A 25766-nucleotide genomic window follows, 5' to 3' on the forward strand; every position below is an offset into this window, starting at 1 on the left:
GGAGACGGTGGGAACAGGGAATCCTCAGGTCCCGGGCTAGCTAGCCTTGCATAGTCAGCAGCAACCAAGACTGTCTCAAGCAAGGTGGAAGGCAAGGATCAGCACCTGGAGTTGTCAGCTGACCTCTCCAGGTGGGCACACTCACACCTGCACACACAGAGAGAGAAACTACAAGGCTAGGTGTGGTGCTGTACGCCTACCTTCCCACCACTTGGGAGACTGAGACAGAAAGATCAGAAGTTTGATGCCAGCCTGGGTTATGTATATATGGATATTATTCATTTCAAAAGAGAAAAGAAAAAGAAGAAAGAAAAACCACCAACAAAAGTCTATTCATTTAAAATGAACATATTTTATTATTTCCCAAATGTACAAACTTGACAATCTGTTGTGTCCTGCTTAAAGAAAGGTAATACATGGTTCTGCAAGGAGCTCACAGGTGCACTGGCCATAAATATCAATTAAAGACACTTGGTGGCCTGGCAAGATGACTGACTCATCAAGTAAAGGCACTGGCAAGCCTGATGACCTGGGTTCAATCTCTGGAGGCTGAAGAGATCAGACTCCCGCCAAGTTTTCCTCTACACATGTGCACTCCTGCATACACACACACACACACACACACACACACACACACACACACACACACACTGCTTAAAAAGAAAACTGACGCTTGTGCCCGAAAAGGCCCAGAAAGGAGTTTCACCGGTATATCTCAACCAGGTTTTTATTGTTCTAGCAACTGCAAAATATACAAATTTCTGAAAGGTGTGTCCTGTTTAAAAGCTTGCATAGCTTCTTCCCAGGCCCTTGAGAGAGACAATTACACAGAACATGAAGTCATCAATCACACATTGAAAGGCCCCAAACCAATGAACAATTAAACCCAATCTATACAGCTTTCTAGTTTTAGGCTCCCTTATACATATTAAATAAATAAATAGCACATCTGCTATCAAAATAATAAAAAAATAAATTTCAAGTATCACAAATGAAAATATCATTGGTGTGGTTCCAACAGTTTTTCTTCTCATAAATGAAGGGTGTTGCCCATGGTTGAAGGAAATGGGAGAAATTTACCCCCAAAACAAATATGCAAAGTTAAAAAAACATTGGTCCCCATTTTATTCGTTGTTTTGGGTGGGAGTGTGGAAGTTCTGTGAGTGATGCACCCCATCCACCCAGTCACTGTGTTTTGGGTCAAGCTGTATTCCACCCGGTCACAATCACAATCTCCTGATCCTGATCTTCTCCACAGGCCTTCACAAGACGTGAAGTCACATCAGGCAAAGCTTTAGCTTGTCCTACTGACTTAAGTTAGTCACAGGTGACCATGCCTATCTGTCTCAGCCTTGAGAGTCTCTATGTTCTAAGAGTTGGTTCTGTAACTAGAGAGTAGATGTGCTCAGAAGGGGACAGCTAAGAAACTCCCTTCAAGTGCAAAACCACACTACCAGACATGGTGGCTCATGCTTATAAGCCAATGCTGGATTTGGGAGGCTGACCCAGGAGGGCTGCCGTTAAGTTTGAGGCTAGTTTGGGTTACACAGTTAAGATCCTGTCCACCCCCCAAATGAAACACTGCAAGCCCCACAAGTCTAAAGGTATTAGCAGCCTGTGCACACCTGTGCACAAGTCTGCACCACATATACCCTTGTCAAGACTCAAATCACTAAGAGGAAACAGTCTTATGTATATAGTCCTTTCTGGTGACCATAGATTTAAAGGGGAGTGGGCTAGACTGAGAACTTGAGTGGTTAGCTGTGGAAATCACAAAGGGACTTTAAAGCATCCAAAACTTGTCCTTATGTCACCCCAGGACCTGTCCCCTTAACTGGAGAGCATAGGAGAAGGCAGAAAGGAACGTGACCTTCGGTGCTTAGCCATAGGGCATCCTTTTAAAGGCTCATTCAGACAAAAACCATCGAGTTTCCAAATGGTTTCTTCCAGGCTTAGGATGTCCTCTCCTCCCCTAGAATTTGGGTGGATAAAGGGGGAGAAACGGGCAGACAAAAACAATAGGTAGTTACATCAGCACTGCTTTCAGGTCATGCAAAAATGTCGCAGACATCACAAAGCCAACAAGGACAATTTTCTATCCTTGGGAACGCCTTGAGATGCCCAGCAAGGTAGTATCAGGCATACAACAGATACTAGGCCAAAACATGGGAGACAGCTCTAGGAGCAAGCGGCCTGGATCAAGCCTTGCTTGGGCCACCATCCCTTCTTGGTAAATGTGAGTAAAACGTGAAGTTGAAGTTGAAGGCTCTGAGCCTCCCCCATCTCACAGACACTCCAGCTCCTCCCATTCAGCAGCTCCGAGCCTCCAAGGGCCAACACCCTGCCATCTAAGTTCCTGAAGTGGGGTATGACTTTTAGTCACACTTCTGCCCAAAAAAGAAAAAAGTGAAGGAAGAAAGCAAGGAAGGATGGAAGGAGGGAGGGAGGGAGGGAGGGAGAGAGAGAGAGAGAGAGAGAGAGAGAGAGAGAGAGGAAGAAAGGAAAGAAAGTGCAAAACAAACAGCCAGCCACAGGATTAGCTCAGGTGCCTCCAGGCCCAGGTTAGAGAACAGAAGGCCTAAGGGCTCCTGGGAAGAGGGGGCCCTGGTTATTTTTCGGCAAAATGCTTCCACGGAGGCAACCAGTGTGTCCCCTAACTCAAGACCTAGAAGGGATGTGGACAGGTGAAGGAGCCAGGGCATGTCATTGCTCAGCTGACCAGTGAGCCTCAGCTCAGGAACTCCTCAGAAGGAGAACCGCCACACCCAGTGCAGCAGGTGTCCAAGTCCCTTATCTTTGAGGCCTCTTCCCAGGCCAAAATGTATAAAAGCCACGTGAGTGTTTGAACATCCCTGAGCCTCTGGCAACTGGGGTCTAACTCACTCTGAATTTCAAGATTATCTGCCAGTCTTGTCTTCCAGCTATCAACATGCCAGGCCAGGATCCAAAGAAGCAAAACAGAAGAGCATGGTGGCATCCGGTACCCCCACTTAGGGGCCTGATCCCACCACCTCTAGAACTATAGTCCTCCCCATGCTTCAGAGGGGTCTGAGGCCAGACACCCTGGAATTCCCAGGGGAACAAAGGGTGGGGAGATCTGCAGCTTTGCCATGGGAAGCTGGGATCTGTAGAACTTCCTAGCTGTCTTTGCCACCCCAACATCTCAGGGGGTGTTACTACTCTTCAACCAGCAGACCTCCACTGTCCCCCAGTCCAGAAGTCCTTGGGATCACTTGGCCTCAGGTAGATGAGCGGGCACAAGGCAGGCTGTAGAAATGGAATGGAACCCATAGTTCAGCTTCAGTGCTTCTGGGAAGACTCAGTGCCACTCCTGGGGCTCTTCATGTTCTGTTTTCAGGAGAGAGAGAGAGGAAGGGAGAGTCAGGACCTGAAGCTGACTGCTTCTCAGGCAGAAGGCTCAAAGCCATGCCACAAGACACCTGCTCCCACCATTCCCCCATAGTACAAACCCCTGGCAGAAGATGATCACAAAATAAGTGGAAGAGCCCAAGTAGGTCTCCGAACATGACAGAGAATATCCCGGGTTACAGAAAAAGCTAAAGGCACAGGCTGGGACTCTGCTTAGCACTGGGCTAGATTCCAGCCAGAAGGAGGGCATGGAGAGCGGCAGGCATGTTACTGCTGCTCCAGGGCTCAGACAAGGCTACTTAGAGAGGACACGAGACCATGAGGCACAGATAAGAAAGTCATGCACCCTCCCCTTTAGGAACTGAAGGCCATTCTCTGTGCCACACAGCCCTCTCACATTGGTCCTAGCCAGGTCAAGATCAGCTGGGACTGTCAGGAACAGCAGAGCACCTCTCTGGAATCAGCTAACAGAACCTTGCACTCAGCTACAGGGGATCCCAATCTGGGCACAGAGTTCCAAAGAATGCAAGAGACAAATGGGAAGCTTGGCCATACAATGGAGGCCCAGTGGGGGCTGTGTCATTAAAGTCTGCCAGGTCTTGACCCATGTACCCCTAGCAAGAAGTCTCATAAAGCATTAGCTGATATCATGGTCCCTTTTAAAATATTAAGTCACTTGCCTTGATGGCCAGCAGGCATCACTCCCTAAAACTCCCACATCTAAGCCTTCAAAAAAAGAAATACCCAATAAAAGTATTCCCTCTGGGCCCTCAAACTCCAAGGGCAGAGTCATGGAGAGATGGATTTCAGGCGGGCAGGAGCCTACTGTGGATATCTATAGAAGGGATACCTAGTTCTGGGCTGCCCTGGAGTCACCACTCACATCTGACTGAGACTCAGGGATCCCAGCAGCAGTGCCTGTGTGAAATAGGGTCCCTTCCAGTAGTGCCCTGGATCACGTGTATAAAGAGAGCCCCAGCCATGTAGTGGGATCAAAGAGGGGAGGGTTCCCACTTCTCCTGCCACACCCCAGGCCCAAGGCCTCCAGCATTCACATGTGATAACAACGCAACAGTGACAGTGACAAGCCACATGGTGTCCACATCATTCCCTCAGGGGCCCTGGCTCAGAACACACAGATGGATGGGAAAGGACCCCACATTAATGACAATGCTTGAAAGACCACCCAGCACTGACACGTGAGCCACATACTCCACAATGGCCAGTCTGTCCACAAGCCACAGTGCCCTGCGGCTGAAAGCCATGACTCAGATGCAGGAGGAAACAGAGGGGCATGCACCAGCTCAATTACCTTTCCCAGGTTAGTAAGGAGAAAACTTTGAAAAAATGTGACAGACAGTTCGTCTTTCAAGCATAGTGGGGGAGGAAGAGAAAAAAAAAAAAAAAAGACAGGTTGAAAAAGGAGAAAACAAAGCCGATTTTAGTTCTTTCTGTTTGGTTTTGAGATAAAGTCTCATTTAGGTCCTCAATTAGGACCTCGATTTTCTGGTTGCCCTGCCTCCTCCTGAGTGCTGGGACTATAGATGCATTACACCATGCCTGCTTTTTGCAGTGCTGGGGAATCAAACTCAGGGCCTCTTGCTTGCTAGGCAAACCCTCTACCAACTGAGCTATACTGCCAGCCTACGTGGTATCTTCATCGTCGTGTGCATTTGCAACTTCAAAATGAAAGATGCAATGAGAATGTCAGGTGGTCCCTTGATCCCAAGCATAGCAACGGCCCCCAGGAAGAGGGCAGTGTCTGGGGACCATTCAGCCTCTGAGTGCTCCGAATGCTCTGAGAAATAAAAGCCCAATGGCATACAGCATAGGGAACAAAGGATCATCTAAATGCGAGACACTTAAAGCTAGAGAGGTAAGATGGCACACCAGCCATCATCCATCAGGCTGCCAGATATTTGTCATGAGTTATATACATACATATTTTCATTATCAAAGCAATCCCCCAGTTACAGATGAGAAAGTCCAAGTCTTAAAATTGGTTTAACTTCCTAATGTTCCTAAGACTGTGGCAGAGTTGGTTTGGTCTGGCATTTAAAATAAATTTCTGGAAGCCAGGTAATTTGGTGCATGCATACCTGTAATTCAAACACTCAGAGGGTGAGACAGGAGGATTGCTTTGAGTTTGAGGCCTCAGGTACACAGTAAGTTCCAGACTAGATAAGACAACTAAGTCTTATTTCAGTAAAACAATAATTACTTCTGGTCATAGGACCAGGCTGGGCTAGGTTCTGGGTCTTTGGAATAGAATCCGACCATAGCAGGAGTGATGAGTCTACAGGATACATGTTTTGCTTAACTAAAGGAATTCCAGGCAAAAGCATTCACATTGGAAATGGACAAGCTGAACTGCAAGTTCTAACCCAAAGGTTCTGCAAGGAGAACCCTTGGTCCCCAAGCAGTCCAGTAGACAATAGACACTGGATGGTGAGCACATCATCCCTTTCTGAGAGGGAAGTTAACAGCCAGGTCTGCCCTGTCCCTTAGGAAGTAGCTGCAAGGGAAGCTGTGGAGGTTAATCCACAGACCAGCTTGGTTGTGTGAATACAGTGGAGTGGGATCCCCATGTACAGTTTCTATATGGATGTCTCTTGTCCCTTGTCAGGACTGACAGGCACACCTCCAGGCCTGTCATCAGGATAGATCCCCATGTTTTGTTATTAGGCTCTGGATAAATACTGCTTTCAGAATAAAAGGATCCTCCTCTGGGAGAGGGAGTGCAAAGAAATGACACCAAGCACTAGTTTGTCACCATCAAAATCTGACCCCAACAGGGAAACTTGACATTATGAGAAGCCCCAGTCTATGACCTTTAAAGACACAACCTAAAACCCCAAGGACTACTGGGAAGTAGCACCTTATGGCTGATAGCGTTGGAGTGTGCTGAACATTGTTAGTTTGGCCACAACACACCCCCTTTCTGCATCCCTTCTCTACAAAGTTTGGGAATTTTCTCCTCCCATCTCTTTCTCTTCTATGGGCAGCCTCACACTCTACCCAAACCGTCCTCATCCTAAATACTTCATCAGGCAGGAGACAAATTGGCAAACAAGCAAGAGTGAGTGCAAGCGATAGAATTATCGAGAAGGAAATACTTACAGACAGGCTTTCCCTAGCAAAGGCTGCAGGGAGACAAGGTAAGGAGAGAGAAAAAGTCAGTCAGGAGGCCAGATGGCAGCTGCTAAGATGAGCCCCACACATCTCCCATGTCTGACCCGGACAACAGATCCCAGACATCTGTCCCTGAGGATCTGGCAACCCTGAAGGGCAATCCTAATAAATTCAGAGGCATCTGTGAAGTGGGGGATAAGGCTGGGCTCTTGCCAGTGCCCTCCATGACCAGATCAGTGTAGCTCTGGATGTCCCCTGCCCCAGGCCTAGGTTAATCTCCTCAGACCTCTGCAACAGAAGATTCCCACAACGCACCAGGATAGAGTGGCATGGTGATACAATTTCAGTTCTGCTTGGTTGTAATAGAAAACTCTCAGACCTAAAGGAGTATCTAGTCTTCTCACCTCATCCTGTGCCCATCTCCAAAGCTAAGGAGACTGAGCCTGGCCATTAAAATCTTACACCTGCCAGGCACAGCAGTGCACTTGAGAGGTGAGTTTGAGGCCAATCTCTAAACATCGTGAGACCCTGTCCTCCACAAAACAACAAAATCCTGCACCTGGGAATCAGAGAGGTAGGATGACTATAAGTTCAAGCCTACATAAAAGAACCTGTGGCCCAAGGGGGGAAAATCTACACTCATGTTAGTGGCAGAGCTACAGTCAGAGCCAGCTCTCCTGGGCCCAACCTTTACTTTATGCCAGACCCCAAGTTACATGCACTGCATAAATCACCTTGTCTGAGCCACTTTTTGCGGTGTATTACTTCCCAATTCCACAGATTAGGAAACTGAGTCCTGGGGAGGTTAAATGAACTTTGGAGGACTCAGTGATCTCTCCATACCACATTCTAGACCTCAGAAAGCTAATGGGAAGCTGGGGGAGGGGGAGTCCACAGAAGCACTGGTAGGCAGCAGACACAGCTAGAGTTGGCTTAGTATGGAGATGAAATTCAGCCAGGCATTGGGGTAAGATCCATTATTTCATGTTTGCAAAGGTTCTTGGCTATCTTTGAAGGGTTGGTTTTCCGAAAACAGATTTGAATGCTCAATAGCCAAACTCTTCCAGCCTTTGATCTTTCAGGCTAGAAGTAGTAAGTCTTGCTGGGTTCTGTTTATTTTTACTGATAATATAACTGCTATGTGAAAAGGTTCCTATCCTAGCTGCCTGGCCCTGTGTATGTATGTATGTATGTATGTATGTATGTATGTATGTATGTATGTATGTATACACATACCGTGCACACATACATCCGTGTATGGGGATGCAGATGAATACAAGCACCACATGAATGGACAATCTAGGGTGTCAATCTCCAAGAGCCTCCCACTTTTTGTTGAAAGGTGGTCTCTTACTGTCCTGGAATTTCACCATATGGGCCAGGCTAGTTGGCCTGTCAGGCTCTAGGGATCCACCTGCTTCTGCCTCCCATCTCGCCATCAGTGATTTTACAGGCATGTCCCTCCACATTCAGCTTTTTGCATGAGTCCTGGAGATATGAACTTGGATCTCTACAGTTGCATGGAAAGAGCTTTATCAATTCAGCTGCCTCTCCAGCTCTGGAGTATTTCTAAGGGGAAGAGCTACACTGGTTCTGGAGAGGGAATAGGCTCTTCTGTGGGACCTCAGCTTTTTTCTGCCACAGAGGTGATAACAAAGGAATTAGCTATGGGGTAGGGAAACATCAGTCCCCTGGTACGCACAGACTCCTGGATTGGGAATTGCTAGAGTACAGACTGTTCTAGAGGTACTAGTCACAAATGTGCACAGGACTGGGGCATTTTACAATTTCTTCTGCTCTGCCTGATTCTGCTTAATAAAGAACAAAGACCATAACCTCAGAAAGGCTGGGCAGAGTCACTGTTGACAAGGAAAGATCTTCAGAGAGGGCATCTCATAATGCACGTACACACTATACACCCACAAACACTGTCTACTGCACATCACACATGCAGCCCACCCTAAACACAGGCACACATCCTCACTTGCAAACACTAACACAGCACCAGATCTGGGGATTGTCTCCCCTGTGCACTCTTCCCTGTAGGCAGTAATTAAAGCAGAATCACTGACTTGTCCGGGCAGCTGGGTGGGCACTTCCGGGGGCAGGCAGCTGGGCAGGGCAGCAGAAGTGGAAGCCACATGCTCCTCAAAGCTGTTGATGCGAGGCTTTTTGGTGGGCTCAGGGCTGGCTAGTGGGGTGACACTATTGCGTCTCATGAGTGGGTTAGGTCCCTTCTTTGCATCCTAAGCAGACAAAGACAAAAGAGAGAAGGCAACAGTTACAAGGAGTGGAGAGGGAGGTAGAAAAGACACACACACACACACACACACACACACACACACACACACACACACACACACACACACACACACACCACACACACTACTCTTATAAGGGTACAACCGGAGGGACACCCAGGTGAGTGGCCTTGACCCTGAGCTGTTGCTGGCACAGAATTTCTCGGTATGTGCAAAACAGGGAAGGAAAAAAATAATTACAACCGCAGCAGAGAAGGGGGTCAGAGAATAGAACCTTACTCCCAGTCACCCCTCCCACAGAGGGCCCAGGAGAGATGGTTGGCTCTGAGATCACAGGTGTGGGAGGGGGAGAAAGGTTTCAGGGCCTACTCCCTTCCATCTGGGTCTGCAGCACACACAAGCACACAGGAAATACACTGTATTCCCCCAAACAGTACCCAGCCTCAATCTAGGAGGTAGAGCATGAGACCAAAGTTGCAGGAAACAGACAGCGGTCTGTCAGCTGGGACGAGATGTCAACCTTCCAATAAAGGATGACAAGACAGGAGAGTGGGCTCCTGGGGTTCAATGCATGACCCAGCACCTCAAAGCCCAGGCCAGCTTCAGCCCCAGCACAGAGCCGGGAAGTATTCTGAGGCCTTTGGAGCCCATCTCATGTTGGGGCTGTCCTCATCCAGCTAAATGAGCACATCGCCCAGGCGCCCTGTTTCAGAAGGGTGGGGCCAGGAGACAGGGCAGCCCAGGGACACAGTCCTCTTCCAGTGTAGTCCACAGTGCAAGCTGGGTGGTAAACTGGCTGACACCCCTTGGACCCTTCCTACCAAAGTCTGACGGTCAAGCTTCTTGGGAATGGGGAAGTCACCTGTTTTGCGGACTCCACAGACAGAAAGTCAAGTTCGGTGTAAGAGGAAGGTCTGACTACACTGGCAAAGTGTTGTATTTTGACAGCCTGCATAAAGCAAATTTAAACCCACTTTCACAACACAGACCTGGACAGATATGCAAACTGCCCAGTAAGGGATTCAACATGACCATACACTCCCTCCCCCCAAAAATCTCAGACCTCCCTAATGTGGAATACAATAACAGCCAGGTGCTGAGTCTCCTGAAGACCATTCCTCGGCGGCTCTTAAGGTTCTATCCTCTAGCCCTGCTTCCTATCTCAAACCTATGCTAACTATGAGCTTACGTGCAGAGAGATGGTGCTGCTGACTGGCTAATTCTGTATGAGCCAGCCTCCTGGTGCTTTTGAGAAGGCACAGCTTTGTTCCTGAACTGTTGACAGCTACTGTGCTAGGGTAATGTTTGAGAGAAGGAAGTAACTTCATTTAACTCACTCTTCCCAGTCAAGTAGAAATGGGGGGGGGGGGGCAATGGACAGAAAGAAAAGAAACAAATCCCATGAAGCCACAGGAAAAAAATAGGCTAGGAACAGAAGTGTGGAGCATGGTAGCTGGCCAGTTGGCACCAAAGAAACTCAGTGAGAACCCTCCAGAAGAAAACCAGATCCAGGATTTCCCAAGGGTCCCGTGCATCTGAGCCTAACTCACGTCTGATCTCTCCCGGTGTGTGCTCACTGATTCTACATTCAAGTAGATGGACTCCACACGGCACCCTGAAGGTGAAAGACAAAAAAGACGCCTTCTGTTAAAAAGATGACCTCATTGGCAGCCCCATAGCCACCAGAAGACCTCAGGGTCAAGGCCCAGCCAGGGCTGCTACTCACCATACGCCACAGGTGTTAGTTTCAGGACGGTATGAAGGGGACATTTCAGGTATGGCATCTCCTCTGGAATGAGACATATGTACATATTATAGTTAAATAAGAGACTTGACGTGAAGGGAGACACTCAGGGGCATCCCTAGGCTCACTGTGAGACTCTCAAGCCTAACCAAAGGCCCTTGGTCACATGGAGGCTTGAGGGTTCTTGGTCTGGTTTATGAAGTGATAAGGCCCACTGAGCATCACATTGTTCAATAGGGAGCAGGTAGAGACCCCCTCAGCAGGCTGTGAGGCAGATCCATATTTAGATTCAAAGCAGAGTAAGGAAGATGGGTCCTCTGCCACTTGCACTCATGGGCCCATTTCCTTCTTCCTTCATTCCTGTACATGACTTGCCCTCAATACCTGCACTCTTGTCAAGGAAGTAGGCCAGTAGGCAGCGTAGGACAGCCTGGTGACAGATGACCAACACATTCTCTTGTCGCTCTAATTCCATGATCACAGGCTCCAAGCGCTGAACAAGGTCCTGGTAGGACTGAGAACAAAGGGATGGGATAGCATGTTAGGAGAGGATAGGCAGAGACAAGTCCTGCAATCACTTGCAGTCTTCATCAGACCAGCTCACAGTCCATCCCCCCACCCCATATATACATGCCCCTCCTTCTAAGTGTTCAGCTCTGTATTTAATGAAATACTACTAGGAAACATGAGGGAAGACTGCAATCCTGTCTGTCTGAACTCCTTCCTCTTGAGCACTGAAGAAAGATCAGACTCTATCACGGACTATTACTCAGGCAGTCATTAAAAGAAACTAAGTCCTGGTACATGGCACAACATGGGAGAACCTCAAACATTTGTATGTCAAGTGGAAGACATTAAGCATCTCCATCTGCACACACTGAATGATTCCTTCTGTGCACCATCTAGAATTGGCAACTCTAGAGACCAGGAATTTGTGGTCACCAGAGCTAGGAGCTAGGAGACGCTAGACTGACTGCTAATGCATCTGTAGTCTCCTTTTGGAATATGGGTGGTGCACATCTGTAATCCTCTGGGGAGGATTGCAAGCAAGGCAGGTCTGAGATATACAATGAGTGCAAAGCTACAACAACAACAACAACAAAAAACCCAGCAAAGGTCCTCCTTGCACTGAATCTTCTGTGTTTTTCTCCTTCTAACCAGAGTTACAGTGAGTGCAGATCACAGTGAGACCAGAAAACAACATGTGGCCCACCAGGACCAGTAACTATGACAGTGGCTCAGGAGGACACCCACTAGGTGTCAACACAGCAGCCTGGCTCAACTCCCGGAGTACACATGGCTCAGCATACTTCATTCCAACTCAAGAGTAGCTGCCTGCTCAGCTATTCCCTCTACCAACATCAGCCTAGACCTGGCACAAGCCATCTAACATGACATCCTCACTGCCAGCCTGTCTACCACGTCTCCTGCCATCCAGGAAAAGATTTTGTCTGGAGTGAATCACCAGCCATACTCTTTGATCTTTACCATACATCATCACACACATCATACACAGACTTCTCATTGTTCCGTGTGGGAAATACAATGCACTTTCCTTGGGGATTTTTCAGGGTTCCCTTTAGTGAGATTTAGGACTAAAGTCATAGTAGATATGAGTTTGCAGAACTGGTGAGAGATAGAGAGAGTTGTATAGGCCTTGTGGGGACTCACCTGGTTCTGCTGCCCCCCCCCAGGCCTTCTCTCAGCCACCTCCATACACAACCCAAGCCACAGCTCCTGACAATTATAAAGAAGAGCCAGCTGACAAGAGAATGAACCTTCTCTTGCTCACCTCGCCTGTGGGATATCGGTAGTAGTATTTGTCCTGTTCACGCAGTGCATACTCCTCAGGGTAGGTGTCTCTGATCTCCTCGTAGGTTAGTTCCTCACACACACCCTGTCAGGGAGACCAACATTCATGCCAGGGAACTCACCCATAGTGCCACCTCAAATAAAGGGGGTCTCAGGAAGCCTCCAGGATTCCAGAGTCTCTTGGAGAGAACTCTCCACTTCCTGCCAGGCCTCCCCCCAGCCACACAGGCCTGGGACTCACAGCATCAATCTCGTTGAGTGCCTTCCACTGCTCATAGGGGAGCCGCAGCGCCTCCGCGGTCTGGATGGTGCTCTTCAGCTGGCTTGTCCACACACGGAGGTCCTTCAGATTCTGCTCCTCCACAAACTTGCTCAAGGCATTGGCGAACTGAAGGAGCACAGGAGACAGAGGTCATCTCAACTCCAGTTCCTTCCATAGGTTTTGTTATGTTGGCAGCCACCAAGACCATCCAAACTGCAAGTGTCACTCAAACCTTATCAGAGTCCAAGAGACCCGATTCTACCTTCCCCTTGCTAGTCCACACTCACATGTACACATACAGACACACAGTATAGTAAGGCCAAAACAGCAAACAACCCACAACATCCTACCCTCCCAAGAACTGTCTCTCTACAAGGTGAAAGCCTTCCTGCCTCCAGTCAGTCCCTAGCCCATATTTTTTTCCTCTCCTCTACCTTCTTGCCCCTGCTGGACAGGCCTGAGTCGCCCCCAATTTTGCCCTGCAGGTTGTATTCGTTCTCGCCATGCCGACACAGGTAGATGGTACGGGGCTGCACATGGATATTCATCAGGTAGTACACAATTCGGCTCTGGATGTGGTCCTGCACTCGGTTCACCAAGAACCTCCGGCCAACGTCAATCACTTTGATGAGCGACAAGTCCCTGCAAAGCAACATCATTGAGGACCACCACTCAGGACTCACCCTAGGCCCAGCCAGCTTCCTGGGGGCCTATAACAGTTGACTGTTGTGAGTCTTCTCTAGGAGTCAGAGAGGAAACGAGCAACCATTCCCACAGCCAGGCTGTTCAAGTCAGGTAGTACAGCTGGAGAGATGGCTCCCTCAGCAATGTACAAGCACAAGACCTGTATGCACATCAAGTTCAGATGCACATTCAGAAAATGCAAGCCACCCCTCATTTTGAACCTACCCATCCACCACTATCTCCCTCTAAATGGCCCCATCTCTTATGTTTTATTAGTGCAGCCCTTTATGCATGGAGGTGAGGCCATCCACTGGGGTATGGGCAATCCAACCTAGCAGCAGTCATGTCCCCAAAAGAGAGGGACCCTCCCTCTCTCACCAGCCAATAGCTCCTCCACCAAAGGGCGGGGCCTCAGGGACCCTCCAAAAGCCATTTGTAGAATTTACAGACATATTTGGGAGCTGTTTTATGAAAACATCAAGAAGACATTTCAAGCTCCCATGTGGATAATTGAGGGTGGTAACCTCTGGGAATCACCTGTCACATTTATCAGGGTCAAGAGGCTGGTAGCTGGCTTCATAGCAATTGATTCTCTTCATGAAGTCGTCCATGGCTTCTGCCGAGTTGCAGTCTTTGTAATCCGGGCTGGAGATTTTAACTTCCTGTAACATCACAAAGAGCAGCTGATGAATCACACTGGAAGGCTTTTTGCTTAGATTAAACAGGATTTGGGCTTTCAAATGGGGAAAGCCCAGAAATGCTCAGCATAAAGATTATCAGACCCAGCATCATCTAAGAGGAAAAAAGAATGATGCATGGCCTTATGGTTACACAGGGAGAGTGCCCATGAAAGACAGACACAGGAAACCCACGGAGACCCCATAAGGAACACATTTGGAATATACACTGAGGTGGGTCTAATAACTGAGTCAGCCTGGCCCCCAATTCAGCAGGACCCCACAGAAGCATACCAGGAGCAGGCCTTAAGTTACAAAAGGCACACTAAGTGTTGCTCTTGGTCAGGGTTTCTTCATCTGTTCCAACGGAAGCACTGTCCACCTGTTCTAGTCTGTGTGATGACATCTAACTAGACCTGGTATGACTACCTTTCAGAGCTGCCCCTCTTAGACAAGGAGTCCCCTGTAATTGGACAACTTCGCAGAGAAACCCAGGTAGATGTGAGGGAAACTCAGATTGATTTTTGGTCTTTGGAGGCAGGGTCTTATTATCTAGCCTTAACTGGACTGGAACTTGCAGAATGGCCTTGAACATTCTAAAACCTCCTACCTCTCTCTGCCCAGTAAGTGCTGGAATTGCTAGGCAGGCACCATCATGCCTGCCCTCAGAACTGTTCTAATCTTATGCTTCCACATCTATGAGGCAGACAGGATGATGGGAAGAAGGCCTGGAAATGGACCACAGGTGGTTCCCAACTTTTTTGCTTTTGGTTTCATTTTGTTTGCTTGTTTTGAGACAGGCCCCCATGTACCCCAGGTTTCCCTTAAACCCACTGTGTAGCCAAGGATGACCTTGAACTTCTGATCTTCCTGTATCCATCTCCCAAATGCTGATATTCCAAGTATTTACTACCACACCCAATTTACGTATTGCAGGGGACTGAACCCACAGCTTCATACGTGGTAGACAAGCACTCTAGCAACAGAGCCACATCACAAACATGGTTGCCCAAGAATCTGAATGTATTTAGTACTGCTAAACTGTACACTAAAAATAGCTACAAAGGCCGGTTGTATTTTTTGTGAACTGTACAATAGAAACATAAATACGGGTCACAAATCCCTGGACCTAATCTGTAAAACTGCTTTTAGGTTTAATCAGAGAAAGATTTCTGAACACAAATGATCAAGGCCAATAGCCATGTGAATGAACAGAAAGCTACTACTAGACAACCCCCAACTAAGCTTGAGAGACTACTCAATGAGGAAAATGATTTCACAGCTGCAAAGTACTTCACTATTGAGTGGCACAGGGAAAATAAAACCAAAGGAAAATGGTAAAGCCCTCTGTGAACACAGCACTTCCCCTTCCTCCAACTTTCAGCCTCTAGACCTGGTCTTCCTGAAGTACAAGCTTGTTTCTTAGAAATACTTGCAGATATTCCCACTGTCTTGAAGAAAAAGACCAATGAAAGAAGCTACAAATGCTTAGTGTCCCTTTAAAGGTAAGATGTATTTTGGGCAAGGTATAGTGGTACACACCTGTAATTCCAGCACTCAGGGAATGGGAGCAAGGTGCCTTGAGATCAAGGCCAGCCTGGGTTACACAGTGAAACCTTGTCCCATATAGTAAATAAATAAATAAATAAATGGTATGTCTATGCAGTCACATCACCTGCATCCCCTACCTATGAAAAACTGGTTTTCTTTATAAATATGTCCTATTCCAATATGATTAAACTGGAAATCAGGTGTGATGCTCATACCCACAATCCCAGGACTAGAGGACCAGGGCAGGAGCCTTGCCTCAAAATCATGACCAGCCTGGGCTACACAGTGTTCCAGGACAGGCTGGGCTTCAGTGTGAGAATCCTGCCTCAAATACACAATAACAAAGCTGAAAAGAAAATGATCTAAAACTATAAGAAGTTGTCAGTTGGTGAGAAAGCTCAGATCTCTACATTCTTATGTGACCCAGGTGCCTACCCCCCATCACACATGTACACACACCCACCAAAACTGGCCTGTGAAAAAGTCTTTGTAATAATCATTTCTGTTTGTGATTTATTGTTATCAAGTAATAAAACAAAGGCTTAATCAAAAGATGTTGCCATTGACCTTGACGTATCTAGACAAACGACCCCTGGCACAGTAGAGTTGACAGGGAGGGAGCACATCACGACACCCTTTCTTTCCAATCTGGGAACTTTGTCTTTGGGATACTGGGATTTGGAGGCTTTGGTTTACATAAAAGCATCTTTCCCTACTAGGAACCTGGAAAGCAAAAGTGAACATCTGGATGGCCTCCCTGTATGCCAGGATGAGCTGCTCATCATGTCTGACTCACTTGATGTCTGCCACCAGGTGAAACTACTCCCTGACTGTCTCCTTTATCTACCATATTCCAACCAAGACTGCAAATGATCTCATGGTATAAGTGGCCATATACAAACAGGCTTCCTAATTGTCTTACCATGATGTTGGAGGCCACAACAGTAGGGTCGTCGCATACAGACTCAATGAAAAATGCCTGGAGGAAGCAAGCAAGACAGAAATGTAAAAACAACCCACAAAAGGCCAACTTTGATGTCACTGTGATACAAGAAAAGAAACCAGCAGGAAAAGGATGGGGCTGGGGAGATGCAAAGTAAGCTAGACTCAGACAAACTCATGCTTCCTTTTATATGCAAAACCTAGATTTAAATGTATGGGGGAGAAGGCAGGTATCATGACAAAGAGGAAGAAGACTAAAGGGAGGAGTGGGGAATGACAGGTTAATGGAATAGATGACTATTTGGACCAGTAAGTCAGAGAAAGGGGGTGGGGGTGGGGGGGCAAGAGAAGATGGAAGGACAAATAGGAACAAAGTATAATGACGCTCATTATGTCTCAATAAAACCCGTGTGTGTGTGTGTGTGTGTGTGTGTGTGTGTGTGTGTGTGTGTGTGTGTTCAAGTACTAGAAACACTTGTCCCTTTGCTAACCAAAAAATTAATGGGGGGAGGGGGATTGGGAAAGTCCTCCATAAAACTCCAACTTTCCATGGCCATGGCCTTCACCTCCCCCAGGGAGGGAGGGCTCCACTGCCCATAGGCATCCTGCCACAAGGAAGACCTTGTTTTAAGACAGCAAAGTGTGCAACTAGCCATGAGTGGAAGCTCACACCCGCAAATCCCAACACTTATCGGACTGAGGCAGAAGGCTGCAAGTTTGGAGCTAGCCTGTGCTATACAGAGGATGTTCCAACAACCCTGCCTAACAACTTGACAGAAAGAGGCTGAAGCCAGAGTCAGACAATCAGCTGTTCCCAAGATGTTTTCCTCTCTGAACTTGCTGGGGAGGCAGGTTTGGCTCACCTTGAAGTCATTTTCTTTGGCAAAATGGAGGATCATGTGTCTCCTCTCTCTAGTAGTGTTGGTGGCATCAAAAACCTGATAGAGAGGAAGAAGGCTCAGAAAAACTGGTAGTAGCACTTAACCAAACCACAAGGAATTCGATCTGTTGTTTCCAGAAATAAGCCCTAAATTCCTCCTTCTAGACAAAGTGTGTACTATCTCCTAATCTCTCTATGGTGCTCCCAGACTCCCTTCTCATCCTCTGCCCACAGCCCTCAGGCACAGCAGGGGGCAGAGGAACTAGCAAGCAGTAACATACAATGAGGGGCCAGAGAATGACCCCTGGCTGCTGTGGCTGGCAGCAAGAGTGAAGTGGTGCCCACATGTCCATTACGCAAGTGAGAGACAGAGCTATGTCCCAACATCCATCCCAAGATACAGTTCTGAGTCATGAGCTGCTCTGGGCCACCTGTTCCCTAAACCCTTATATTTGTCCTTGTTCTTACTCTACAGTAGCTCTCCACACAGCTTGCGCCAATGAGGACAAAGGTGCCTGTGTCCCCCAGACTTACTGCGATCTGTCCTCCTTCCTTAGTCAGGTAACTTTTGACATCTCTCAGGGCAGCTAAGGCACACTGTCTGCAAGCACACAAGAGGAAAAGCACCGGTCAGAGCAGGCTCAGCCAAGCAGTCACATCCCTGTGACACACACTTAAGTTCCAGTTCCAAACTGCTCATTGCTAGACAGGACTCTTTAGGTCAGGGGCCTCCGACCTGGGGACCAGCACAGACACCCACCTCCACACAGCTGAGGGAGGCAGCCATCATGACTGGCTACACAATGGGATCAATTTCCCTGAGAAACATTTGTATTTGGCTTTGTGGGTTGTTTTGTTTTGTTTCTTCATAAAGGGTCTAACTACACTGCCCAAGCTGACGTTCAACTCTGTAGCCCACTCTAGCCTCAAACTCCCAACAATCCTCTCTCTCACCTTAGCTCTCCAGTGTGGAGAGTCCAGCCACCTGTTACCATGCATGGCCTTCTTTAATTTCTTAATCTTTTGTTCTTTGTCTTTCTTTTATGGTACTGGGAACTGAAATCAAGGCCTGAACATGCTAACCAAGTGTTCTGCAACAAAACAACAGCTCCAGTCCTTTTTTTTTTTTTTTTATTTTAGTTTGAGACAGAGTCTCACTATCTTATCCAGTCTGGATTTGAACCTACTCTATAGCTTAGGCAGGCCAGAAACTTGCATTCTTCCTGCCTTAACCTCCAGAACACTGGCTACAGAAACAGTGCATCATGCTCAGCTTAAAAATTAAACCTGGGGGGCTTTTTAAGAACTGGTGCCAAGGGCTAGGGATATAGCTCACTTGGTAGAGTGCTTGCCTAACATGCATAAATAAAGTCATGGGTTCAGTCTGCAGCACGGCATAAAACCATGTTTGGTGGCACAGTCTATCATCCTCGTACCAGGGAGCAGAAGCCGAGAAGGATCAGAGGCTCAACCTCAGCTACATAGGAAGCTCAAGGCAAGCCTAGGCTACATAAGACCCTATCTCAAAAATTAAAAATAAAAATAAAAACCAGTGCTAGGCAGATAGGATGGCAAAAATACTCATATAAAAGCTGTACTCCAGAGGCTAAGGCAGGAAGACAGATCTGAGCCAATCTGAGCTATATAAGGTAGTGCCAAGCCAGCCAGGATTATATAACAAGACCCTAACTTAAAACAAAACAAAATAACAGTACTAATAAAATAAAAATGGATGCCAGAGCACACAGAGATAGCCTCACTGGGTATGCCTGGGGCTGTGCCTAGCATCAGAGATCGGGATCTCTTCCCACACCCAAGCTGATTCCAGCACCATGCAGAATGGAAAAGCACCGCCCTGTCACCTGCAGCTTAAGAACTCTTTTGCAAATGCAAACTGATGATTTCCAATGAAAGGGACTTTGTTCGCTCCTGAGCTCCTGGCATGTGGCTGCTGTTGAACTGTCTCGGGTGGCTCAGTTCATACTTCTGGGAGCAGATCAAAGCAGCCAGTCACAGAGAGGCCAAGAGACTTGTCCTACTACTAGCTAGGTCTAATGGCCACCAGCAAAGAGTCAGCGTGAAGACTGGCCTTTTCTTCCTCTTACAAAACCCGACTTCAGAACAAAGGAAGTCACAGGGTGGGAAGATAGCTCAGCTCATAGTAAAGTGTTTGCCTTGCAAACACAACAACCTGAGTTGGATTCTCAGAGCCTACATGAAAGAGGAGGAGGAAACAGCAGCTGCTGGCGGTGTGCACTTGTCATCCCAGTGCCAGGGAGGTGGAGAACACTGGGGTTCACTGGCAGCAAACCAGCCTAGCCTACTTGTTAAATTCCACAATTACAGACCCTGCCTCTAAAAAGAGGCATGTGGAGTTGGTTCAGTTTAGGCAAAGCACTGCCTGCCACACATGCATGAGGACATGAGTTTGCATCTCCAGCTCTCACCTAAATGCCAGGCATGGTGCCACTTTCTGTAACCCTAGCACTGGGGATGTAGAGACAGGCAAGTCCACAGAGCTCACTGGCCCCGCAATCTAGTTCATCAACTGACCCTGTCTGAGGGCTGGAGAGATGCCTGAGCAATTAAGAGCACTTGTTGCTCTTCCAGGACCTGGGTCTGATTCCCAGCACCCACTTGGAAGACCATAACCTCCTTTAACTCCAGCATCAGAGGATCCAATGCCCTCTTCTGGCCTCCCCAGATACCAGGCACTAACATACTTGCAGGCAAAAACCCATACACATAAAATAATTTTTTAAAGAGACTCTGTCCCCCAAAATAGTGAAGCAATAGAGGAATATGCCTGACATCCTCAGGTTCCACAGGCATGGACACACATACCCACTCCCACTCACCTACATACCCACACCCACTCACCTACATACCCACTCACACTCACCTACATACCCACACCCACTCACCTACATACCCACTCACACTCACCTACATACCCACTCACACTCACCTACATACTCACTCACACTCACCTACATACCCACTCACACTCACCTACATACCCACTCACACTCACATACCCACTCACACTCACCTACATACCCACACCCACTCACCTACATACCCACTCACACTCACATACCCACTCACACTCACCCACATGTATAGATATATTTAATTGTGAAGTGGACAATGCCCAAAGAACATGCAAGGTCCTCCTCAGGCCTCCACAAAAGTGTACAGATACACACGCGTGCGCACTCACACACACACACACACACACACACACACACACACACACAGAGAAAGGAAACCCATGGAAGCTTAGGCTTACTTTCGGACTCTCATGGCTTCCTCATTGTCAGGCCGGAAGAAGTTGTAAGAGCTGTACTGCTTTACGGCCTCTCGTCGATACTCTCCTACATTGAACACTGGACAAGAAAGACAAGGACAGTCCGGAATGAGCCATCAGGAACAAAAGGCTGCTCAACCACAGAGAAAACAAACCAATACCTATTTGAATAAGGAATCTCTTATGGAAACAGTGTGGACTTCCCAGTCCAGGCTTGTCATCCCCAGGTCACAGTCTAGGAAACAGGGACCAGACCAAAGGACAGCACCCATCACTCTTCTTGTAGCTAAAGTTGTCTCCTAGGGACCAGATCCCAATCCTAGCCTCCCAGTGTCATAAACCAGAAACAGACTCTGAGAACAGCCACAATCAGGGAAAAAAAAAAAAAGAGTAAAGATGTCACTCAGTTGTACCTGTCTAGCATGGATAAAACTCTGGGCTGGATCCCAGCACCAACATTGGCATGGTGATAGATGCTTGTAATTCTAGTACAGTGGCTATTCAGTTAGTTCATTGGACACCACTGAGCTATCAAACATTGTCTCAAAATGATAGATAGATAGATAGATAGATAGATAGATAGATAGATAGATAGATAGATAGATAGGCTGGAGAGTTAGCTCAGCAGTTAAGAGCGCATGCTGCTCTTTACAAAGGACCAGGATTGAATTCCCAGCACCCACATGGAGATTCACAGCCATCTATAACTCCAGTCCCAAGGGATCTGACTCCCTCTTTTGGCTGTCTGGAGCATGAAGCATATATGTAATACAGATACATATATGCAGGCAAAATATCCATACATATAAAATAATGAAATAAATAAATGCTACAAGAAATAAGGATGGTTTTCTGCTTATGGTATCCAAATGTAAATGGATCTCACTGACCAGCCAGGCTAGCCTACTTGTTGAGCTATTAATGCTAAATTACCCCTGCCATGTCTAAATTAGCCATGTTCCTGTTGGCACACCTATGCTGATGAGATCACATTTAATAGTTACTGCTTAGCACATGCAGACCTAGAGTCAAGCACCCGTATTAAAAATAAAAATCTCAACACAGTGAGGGATGCTAATTCTTACCCTCAAGATACTTTCCATTTAGTTAGGGCAGGGGTGTATAAAATGCCATCAACAGTATACAGATGAAGCTGCTCAAGATAGTCACTAATGGAAGGCCACAGTTACATGTGATAAGACTTTCAAAGGAAAAAGACACACAGAGAACGAGGTCACCACAGGGAGCTTGATGAAGTGAGTTTCAATAATTGGACTGGGAAACAGGATCAAACACCAATAACCCAGGACATTTGTGCCTGTGAGCAGCCACCTTGAGGATGCCAGCTGTTAGCCTTGAGTCTGAGCTTACCTTTTGTTGGAACACCTATCCAGTTGAGGTAGCGAGTCAGCTTCTTGGAGATGTAAGTCTTACCACGGGCCGGGAGGCCCACCATCACAATCACTGTTGGGGAGTTGGTCAGCTTTGGCCCACAGGCTGGAAAAACCAAGCAAGACGTCATCAATTGAAGAGCGAAAGTTAATGGCCAGAGTCCTATGCCCAAAGACGGATTCTGAAGAATGGGACCAAAGTTGAGTATGGTGGGACATGTCAATAACCCCAGTCCTTGGGACAGAGGCAGGAGAATTGAGTGTTCAAGGTGATCTAGAACATAGTTGAGTTCTAAGCCAGCCTGGGCTACACAGAGAGTTAGTTCCAGGCCAGCCCGGGCAACAATGTGAAACTATCTCAAAGCAGTAAAAAAGAATATTGCTAAAGTTATGATGTCATTCCACATCCAAAAGCCCCTGCCATCTGATGACTCAATGGAACTACACTTCACCCCACCCCCACCTAGTGACCACACCCCTTGGCCTTGTAGTTCCGTCTCACTTTCCAGGCAGTAATTGGCAAAGGCCGTTCCAAACATAAATGCACAAGCAGATATGGAGGAACTGAGCCCCAGACAGGGATTCCAGTTCTTAACAAAATAGCATAAGAGCATTTCTTGGGGGTATAAAAATGGGTTCCTGTTGCCAAGATGGGTAAAATTCACAGAAGGGAGAGATTATTTTCTAATTCAGTATGTAAATTGAGCAAGCACATGGGAAGCAGACAGAGGTGAGCCTCAGAAACCAACCCATTTGCTAAACTTCACTTTAAAAAAAAAATTAAACAGTAGGAGCTTATCAAGTAAAAGTAGGTCAGGGACCCAGAATGCTGGGCCCCTCCTCAGCTGGGCACCATGCCTGTGCCTCTCACATCCTCCCTGACCACCCCCTCCATCCCTCCATTCTGCTGCCAGGTTCTGATGGATGCCAGGTTCAGAGGGACAAGTGAGTCTGCCAGTCAGAGGGTCCTAAGTAAGCTGATTACTAAGTCCCAGGCAGGCTCCCAAGAGACACTCTTGCCTGTGATGAATAAGTACCCCATATATCCTTAGAATCTCAATAAGACAGAACACCAGGGACAGAGGTTTTCAGAAAGCAGCCAAAAGAATCCTGCGAGACAAACTAAAGTTCCAGTATTTCCTTGGCTGTCTCCTTGCCACTGAGACTCTTGGGCGACTCTTGCATCCTGGCGACAAGTGAGCTCACAAGCCAAGGAGGCTGCCTGCCAACTTTAGCCCAGCTGGCCTTCTCCCATCCCAGACACAGGCTGCACAGCCTGCAGGGAAAGAGATGAGAGTCATGCCACCAATCTAGACAGATGTCAGATTTAGATAGAGGCTCACGGGAAGTCTAAACAGAAGTGGGAAACGAACATGGATCTTTTGCTTCTAGGGCAGCAGGCTAGGGTCTGAGTTGAAGCAATCATGACAAGCAGGAGTGAGTGATCTCTTCAATAATGGGGACCTGGCTGAGGAGTATGAAGCCATCTAGACAAGAAAATTCAGAAGCCAAAGACAGCCCTTAGGAACATTCCCCATGAATGCATTCCAGAGGCCCTAGACAGAACAGGTACCTAGAGGACAGAAGCTCCTGTCTCTCCACCAATGGTCCCTTCTCCCACCCTTAATACCCCACTAATCCATCTCTGAAAGCATCCAGAGATGCCTGGAAACAGGTACCCATACATGCATGTGTACATGGGTAGTTTCTGTTGGAACTGTGTTGGGGATGCAGAGGCAGAAGCAGGCTGAATTATCAGATCAGGGATTATGTCTATCTACTAATCACTGGAACAAATCTCTGGCAGGAGACACTTTGGGGGGCGGGGGGCGGGAGGCAATACCATAGACTCAGCAGAGTGCCGCTGAATTTCAAGTGCAAATAAACCTAGATTACTCTCTTAGTTGACAAAGCAAAAGCCATTCTTCTGTCAAAGTTAAGGAGCTCTTGGGAGCTGCCAAACCAAATGCAGCTTTATCACCCAAACATCTATCTGAGCATGGGAAGATGCATAAATCCTTCCAGATGAATCTAGTGTCCCCCTCAGAGCCCTTTTAAAGTTAACAACCTGGCTCAAGGGTCTCCCTGAACATATAACGTCCTGTCCCTGCCCCTAGCCCCAGGTTCTTTTCTTCAAAGACGTTTTTACCACTGAAAAAGAGACACCAATCATGAGCCCTCATCCAACATCTCACAACACCCCCTGCCATATTTCTTCCCCCAAACACCTCAAAATATTGAGTTCAACATAAGATTTCCTAAGACAAACACAATGCCTTCTTCCCTTTTATATAAATGTCAATGTTTTGTTTGTTTGTTTGTTTGTTTGGTGGGTTTTTCCAGACACTGTCTCTCTGTGTAGCTCTGGTTGTCCTGGAACTTGCTCTGTACACAAAGCTTGCCTTGAACTCAGAGATCCACCTGCCTCTGCCTCCCAAGTGCTGGGATTGAAGGGGTGCACCACCAACGCCCTTTCAATGTTTTTTTTTTAACCAGGTTTTTATTTTTTTGGCAACAAATCTAGGTATTAATTTAAATAAGGATAAAGGAATACACAGATGTTCTGTTAAAGTGTGTTGGTTAGCTTCCATTTGTCAACTTGACTAGATTTAGAATCACCATGGAAACACACCCCTGGGGTATCTGTGAGAATGTCTACAGCCTGGGTGAACTGAGGTGGGAAGACCCACTCTAGCTGTGGGTGGCACCATTCCATGGCTGTGAGTAGGCCTGAATAAAGAGGAAGGGAGCTGAACACCCAACTTTCAAGTCTCTCTGCTTCCGGCCTGCAGATGCAAAGACTCAACTGTCTCACATCCCTATCACCACCACTTTCCATCCGAGACAGACTAGACCCTCAAACTAGTCAAAATAAACACTTCCTTCCAGAAGTTGCTTTTGTTACAGCAATGAGAAAAACAGCCAATACGCAGGGGAGGGAGGGTATCTAAAGAGAGCTAGGCCCTGGTGGCAGTTTGGGACGATTCATACTAAAAGTATTGCCCATAGTTAAGACCATGGTTCCCTAAGGAAGATTCACAGAAAGGCAGCACTCTACAACGTCATTAGGCTTATTTGCTCACATATTCATAAGACCAGTGCTCTGGATGCTGGGTGGGAAAGATGACACGTGGACAAACTGAAGTAACATTCCTGAGGAGTACCTTGGAGCTCAGACCTGCCTGCCCAGACTAGGCCCACCATTGTCAGTTCTTAACACAGTCTTTCTGCTTATGCCAGCTTCCTGCAGGTAGACACACACAAAGTAAAAACAGAAGAGCAGCTGGGGAGCTACAGGATTGCATGGCTGAAGAGCAAATTATGGGAAGGGAAAGCCTAAAAGTTGGTTAAACCCCCAACTTGAACGGTGCTTGTCTAGATCAATTAAGAGGCAGATGCAGCCTGAGTCCTCACTTCAACACTTCTTCCTAGACTAAGTGATTAATACCTTCAATAACATGTGGCCAAGTGGAGACATTGAGAAAGCAGACTTCAATCATCCCACCATCTGATACCCATAACTTATTTTCCCAAAATATAATTGGGAAGATCCTTAGCTCTGGCCCCACACCTCACCTATGCTTGGTTCTGCCCAAACACTTTGCAAAATGTTAACGTTAGAAAAGGATAGCCGGGCGTTGGTGGCGCACGCCTTTAATCCCAGCACTCGGGAGGCAGAGGCAGGCAGATCTCTGTGAGTTCAAGACCAGCCTGGTCTACAAGAGCTAGTTCCAGGATAGGCTCCAAAGCC

The 25766-nt window shown here is 47.3% G+C and overlaps 1 protein-coding gene across 4 annotated transcripts in view; it reads right to left on the bottom strand.

Annotated features, from left to right (window-relative positions):
• Positions 1-695: 695 nt before the first annotated feature.
• The window catches only part of Pfkfb3 (6-phosphofructo-2-kinase/fructose-2,6-biphosphatase 3), an 85508-nt gene continuing 60437 nt past the window's right edge, over positions 696-25766 (bottom strand). For 2 of the 4 annotated variants that reach the window (XM_027405126.2, XM_027405123.2), the window contains exons 2-16: positions 21996-22121; positions 20607-20703; positions 17849-17915; positions 17298-17372; positions 16415-16471; positions 13802-13926; positions 13015-13222; positions 12560-12706; positions 12299-12403; positions 10891-11020; positions 10489-10551; positions 10313-10377; positions 9625-9711; positions 8574-8747; positions 696-3348 (exon numbers count right to left, since the gene is read on the bottom strand). In XM_027405126.2, coding sequence (XP_027260927.1) covers positions 3301-3348; positions 8574-8747; positions 9625-9711; positions 10313-10377; positions 10489-10551; positions 10891-11020; positions 12299-12403; positions 12560-12706; positions 13015-13222; positions 13802-13926; positions 16415-16471; positions 17298-17372; positions 17849-17915; positions 20607-20703; positions 21996-22121 — 1574 coding nt within the window. In that variant the 3' untranslated portion in view covers positions 696-3300. The remainder of the gene's footprint in view (positions 3349-8573; positions 8748-9624; positions 9712-10312; positions 10378-10488; positions 10552-10890; positions 11021-12298; positions 12404-12559; positions 12707-13014; positions 13223-13801; positions 13927-16414; positions 16472-17297; positions 17373-17848; positions 17916-20606; positions 20704-21995; positions 22122-25766) is intronic. The other 2 variants (XM_027405124.2, XM_027405125.2) reach the window with 2 other exon arrangements.

This window comes from Cricetulus griseus, chromosome 3 (genome assembly GCF_003668045.3).
Source record: "Cricetulus griseus strain 17A/GY chromosome 3, alternate assembly CriGri-PICRH-1.0, whole genome shotgun sequence".
Classification (NCBI taxonomy): domain Eukaryota; kingdom Metazoa; phylum Chordata; class Mammalia; order Rodentia; family Cricetidae; genus Cricetulus; species Cricetulus griseus.